Source organism: Artemia sp. Qi Xiang Cuo, chromosome 7, assembly GCF_049724085.1.
Source record: "Artemia sp. Qi Xiang Cuo chromosome 7, ASM4972408v1, whole genome shotgun sequence".
NCBI classification, from domain to species: domain Eukaryota; kingdom Metazoa; phylum Arthropoda; class Branchiopoda; order Anostraca; family Artemiidae; genus Artemia; species Artemia sp. Qi Xiang Cuo.
Window position 1 is genome coordinate 56,836,846 of NC_142800.1, and position 6,000 is coordinate 56,842,845.

Sequence of the window (6,000 nt, forward strand, 5' to 3'; positions counted from 1 at the left end):
GAATTTTTAAAAACTTGAAACTTTTTGCAATCAAACACGAACCAAAATTAATTAAAAAAAAAACTTTCCGAAAAATACATTTTTCAAAGAAAAGTAAAGGACATTGTAAACTTAAGCTCAGTAGATACAGATACCTTTTAAAATTCCAACTCTAAACGACCAGAAATGACTATTAAAGAATAAATAAAACCGAAAACGAACAGAAATTAAATAAACAATCTTAGCAAAAACATACAACAAGTAATAATATAAATGAATAAATAGATCTTAAAGCGAGTAATGCTTAGATAGAGTATGAAAATCAAGCTTAAAACAAACAAAAAATATTTTCCTATTGAAGTATAAATGAAACTTAAAACGAACAGAAATTAAATAAACAATCACTGCAAACAAACATACAATAGATATTAATGTAAATTAATAAATATATCATAAAACGAGTGAAACTTAAATTGAATATGCAAATCAAGCTTGAAACGAACAAAATCACTACAAAAAAGAGTTTGGGCATGACCTTCTCTCACTGTAAAAATCTAAAACCTACTGCGTCATTGGCGCTTTACTGAAAACTATATGCGTCTTGAACAGTCTTGGAAAGTATAAACAACATCAAATTGATGAATATTTGATGTAGGCTATAATGATATTAATTGTTGAAAGATCCATCAGTTCATGAATTTATTCCATTGTAATTTTATTTTTATTTTCAATGCTGTAAGAACTGGAAAAGAAAATATTTGTAATATAATTCGTTTTCAGCTAAGCACCAATGACGCAGTAGGATTTTCGTTTTTATGTACAGTTAAGAAAGGAGGCAGTATCCCAACACTTTTTTGTAGTGAAACTATATTCGTCTTGAACAACTTTAAAAAGAGTTAATAAATTAAACTGAATATTTGATGTGAAATGCTATTAATTGCTGAAAGCAAAATGTTGCTATAATTTTAATGTTTATTTTCAATATTAAGCACAAAAAAAAATATTCGTCATAAAATTGGTTTTCAGTAAAGCGCCAATGACGCAGTAGGTTTTAGACTTATTATTTATTAATCCATGCTCGTTTTTAACATCAGGAAAATGAGGAAAATAGGTGTCAATTACCTTTAACAATATGTTCCACAGTAATATTTTTCCAAATATACTGCCTTTGAAAACTTATCAAGTAAAAACGTGAGCCTATTTAATGGCTAAATTAGAGAATGTCTTATGTTTCTTGTTTTGCCACATTTTCTCATGTCAATTTTTTCCCCTGACATTTAAGGTGCTTTTACTTCCTAAAATCTATCTGTCCAAGATTAGATTATCTTGTTTTAAAACTTTCAAAAGTGGAAATGAATACACCCTCTACATCTGTATATAGGACAGAAATGGAATCATGGAAGGATAAGAAGGTACACACAGTGAATATAGTTACCTGAATGAAAAAAGAAATAATTGAAAAAGAAGATAAGACTTTGTGCTTTTTATAATGATATTCATACTATAACTAGATAGGCCAAATCGACTCCAGGAATCGTTTAACTCTTTTATTTTTTTCCAGTATTTAATTGAAACTCTGATTCTCTCATTTGTCATTGAAATGCCTAGTAGGCGCTTCTAATGTCCTATTCCTTATGTTCCGGATTCACATAATAACCCATAAATTTAGAACTGCCCCTAACTAAAATACCATGCTGACTTCTTGCTATTTTTGCTTTTCTAAATATTTCTTTTAACCAGTTCCAAAAAAAAGAACTGACATAAATGTACTGAGGATTATTACTGTTATTAGTCGCATTTCATATTACACCAGCGCTACTTTTGTGACATTTATCTCTGGATAAGCATGTTGTACGAAATGACTGCTGCAAGTACGATAAAGTGAAATCAAAATATACATATTTTTCTCACAATTTAGAAATTTTTTGTGGACATATAAGCTGTACCAACCCATTCCCTTTTTCTATTGTTATCAGTTTTATTATGTAGCGGTAGTAGATCAATTTTTGCTTGTGAAGGGAATTATATACCTAAAAACAATATTCAGTGTGACCCAACTGAGAAAATGTATACCCCCGATACCCTGATTTACACAAGAAACACTTTTGTGTAATTTTTATAGAATTCGTTTTCTTAAACAAAGATACAAACGGAAAGATAATTTTCAAACTCTAGGACTCAATTATCCCTTCCAATTGGCATCCCTAGCATTTTTTAATTAATTTAAGGTTTCTGCCACAATGATATAAAGAATTGTTCAGATTTTCTGGATATTCTTTGTCAAACAATGCCCAACGGATAAGTAATAATTCTAACTTGATTTTTCAAATACTTTGAAATTTGAAATACCGTCGCTATTTAAATGTCGAATATGACACAATTTAATGTTACAGAATCCGTGGTAATGCTTTGACTTATCCTGTATCTTTACTTAGACAGTGCTATTGCGCTGCCTATGATTTTTGTTTCAGTTTTATTTGACCTGCTGATATCAATGCTATTTATTAATATAAATCGGCAAATATAAATCGGCGAACCCACAGACGAATCAATTTAATAAAAATCATAAATAATGTTTCAATAAATCACATGCAATACCCTATATTTTTTATTCAATAAATATAGAGCAATACCTGGGGCAGTTAGAATAGACCTTGGTTCAATTATGAGATTGACCTTTCTGTGTTGGGCGTGGGGGTTGGGGGAAGTGGAGGGGGAATAGCCTATGTACCGCAGTATTAGTAGTGAATCTGGCTGAAAAAAGCAGAGTATATACGATATTAACCTTCGCCCACCCGAAACCTTGTTTACGCTATACTACTGTTGTATGCACCAGCACATTGCTGACAATTTTAGTGAAAGCCAAGCACCAGCACTTATATGTATGATTGTTAAATGTGTGTTTATAATGCATTGCTTAATTTTTTTTTAATTCATTATGTAACATGTTTGTTAAATAGTTACATTTCTGCACTACTGCTTAAATAGCATCCTTCTCCCCCCACCCCTAATAAAAATACTGTAGCTACGGCCCTGCCAATTTGCCATTCATCCCTTGCAAGCAACATCATAAAGTTTCAATATTAATTCACAGACTATTTGTGCTTCTTTCATATGATTAAAACACCAAAATTGTATTTCAAACGTATAAATTAGAAATTTTGTCATCCTTTTCAAGTGGAAAACACCCTAACTATTCATTTTAGTTAATTAAGATGTGTATTTTTTAGCAACAAAAGTATTTTCTAACACTGTGATTCTAATTTCCATCGACCAAACAGCATAGTTTTCATTTAGAATTATTTTACAAGGTTTTAAAGTTTTGGTTGTTATTTATAAACGACTGTATTGTTGCTGGATTTTGAGCTTGTGTGGAAGATTTGGAATCACTAGGTATGTGGGAAGTGGTTTAAAATTCAAATACACACTAAAAAACGAGAGAACATTTCTAAAATAAATTTGAAAAAACTGCTAATTTCTCAGGTTAAACTTACCAATTTGACACTCATCCTTTAAAGACAACCTCAGAGCCACTGGATGTTCATTTGATAATACGATTATTTTTCTTAATCGCTTTAAACTTTTCTCCCTGCTGGATGTAAAACCGCGAAAAAATTCAAATCTTCCCACAAGTGCCGAAACTCACTTAATAAATTTTGCATAAAAGCTTTCATCCTTCTAAATGAAAGTATTTGGCGTTTTAATTTACACTTGAATTAATTGTTTTTGTTATTCAATAGTTATTTTCTTTTTCATTTCATTTAGTTTCAAGGGCATTGAAATGTAAAATTTCATTGACTTCCATCGCACCCAATCAATTATTTAGTTTAATAAAAAAAAAACTTATAAAATGTTAATTAATCAAAAACAACGCACATTTTAAATTATTTTCCTAAGACAGCATCAGGAACTGTTGCTATGCATGGATCTAATGGGCACTTCCCCATGGAGGTACATAAGTATAGGGCGAAGGGGCTCAAATTAATGGTAATTTGGGTTTTTATGTCAACTAAAGGGTTCATCAGGAGCCTTACACACAGTTTTATATCCGAGTCTTTAGTAAAAAAAAATTAAAAAACAAAAACAAGTTTTTTTTAACTGAAAGTAAGGAACGACGTTAAAACTTAAAATAACAGAAATTATTTCGTATATGAAAGGGGCTGTCCCCTCCTCAACGCCTCACTCTTTACGCTAAAGTTTTTTATTGTTTAAAAAAATAAGAGTTGTGAGAAAGTCAAACTTTAGCATAAAGAGCGAGGCGTTGAGCAGGGGACAGCCCCTTTCATATACGGAATAATTTCAGTTCCTTTTAAGTTTTAACGTCGTTCCTTACTTTCAGTTAAAAAATACGTATTACGTATTTAATACGTATATTAAGGAGCTCGCCTAATAGTCATTTCTTAGCTCTGTAAACTAAAGCCCGAATTTCGTCCCAATTGCTTAAAAATAACCCCTTAATTACAAAGGCCATTTAGAATAAATAGCTCTTATGAAAGCACTAACAAATCTTCGGCTTAAAGAGCGAGGTACTGACTCGGGGATGAACCCAATCATACACGTAATATTTTCTGTTCGTTTTAAGTTTTGATGTTACTCCTTATTTTCAGTTGGAAAACTTGTTTTTTTTATATTAAATTTCTGATCTTTTTTTTAAATACTGATGGGAAATCCGGCGCCCCCTTCATAGCAATGTCCCTTCTCCCATGAAAACTCCCTTCATGGAAAGATCCTCCCACATAACCGCCAACCCACCCACCCCTCTACTACCAGAAAAAATGCCCCCGGAAAACGTCTGTATACTTCCTAATAACCAATACTACATGTTATCATTGGGCAAGGTTCATAGCTTTCAGCTTTCCCCCCGGGGACTTCGGGGATTAAGTCATCCTAAGGGACATATTTATCATATTTTAAACCATGCTGAACAAAATGGCTATCTCAAAATTTTGATCAGGTAACTTTGGGAAAAAAATGAGCGTGGGAGGGGGCCTAGTTGCCCTCCATTTTTTGGTCACTTAAAAAGGGTACTAGAACTTTTAATTTTCGATCCAGTGAGTCCTCCCACGATATTCTAGGACCACTGGGTCGATACGATCACCCCTGGAAAAAACAATAAAAAAAAAAATAAACACGCATCCATGATCTTTCTTCTGGCAAAAAAAGCAAAATTCCACATATTTGCAGATATGAGCTCGAAACCTGTAAAGTAGGGTTCTCTGATACGCTGAATCTGATGGTGTGATTTTCATCAAGGTTCTATAAAGTTTGGAGGTCTTTCCCCCCTTTTTCGAAAATCAGCCAAATTTTCTCAGGCGCATAACTTTTGATGGGTAGGACTAAACTTGATGAAAGTTATATATTTGAAATCAACATTGAAATCTGATTTGTTTATGTATCTATTGGTATCAAAAACCCGTTTTCTAGAGTTTCGGTTACTATTGATCAGAGTCGCTCCTTACTTACAGTTCGTAACCACAAAGTGTTTGATAATGACGACCCTGGCTCGATAAGTTGACTGCTAGCCCTACTAAGGGGGGCAAGACTAGCCGACGAATAGTGATGTCATGAATAAGAATTTGACATGATAGTGCTTCCGGGCCTATATTTAAAAGGAATACATGATAGGATTAATAACTTGTCAAGGTAGGCAAAAAGCATAAAAATATAGTTTGGTTACAACAATATTTTTTTTATAATATACAAAATTATTATAACTGTTATAATGTAGAATAGATTTATTTAATAAAAATAACTTTCATAGTTTTGGCCTAGGCCGCAACTAAATAACGCTATTTTTTACAACATTGGTCACTAAAGTGAACGATAAAAAAAAAATTACGAACGATTAAGCGCACTAACAAAAATTGGACTAAAGAGTTCACGAAACGATTTGTACGGCACCTTGGGGGTTCAAGCTTGGTTTTGCTTCGGGTATTCACACGTTTTGTACAAGTAGGTGGTAGTAAAGAACGGTGCTTCTCACATGCGAGCAACGAATGTCCAAACTTTACCATTAGTGCT

The 6,000-nt window shown here is 32.5% G+C and overlaps 1 protein-coding gene across 1 annotated transcript in view; it reads right to left on the minus strand.

The window, feature by feature from the left end:
- Window positions 1-3,574, minus strand: part of LOC148950477 (uncharacterized) — a 47,782-nt gene extending 44,208 nt beyond the window's left edge. The window contains exon 1 of the mRNA XM_089091624.1: window positions 3,474-3,574. Within this exon, the coding sequence (XP_088947750.1) occupies window positions 3,474-3,488 (15 nt within the window). The 5' untranslated portion in view covers window positions 3,489-3,574. The remainder of the gene's footprint in view (window positions 1-3,473) is intronic.
- Window positions 3,575-6,000: the final 2,426 nt, after the last annotated feature.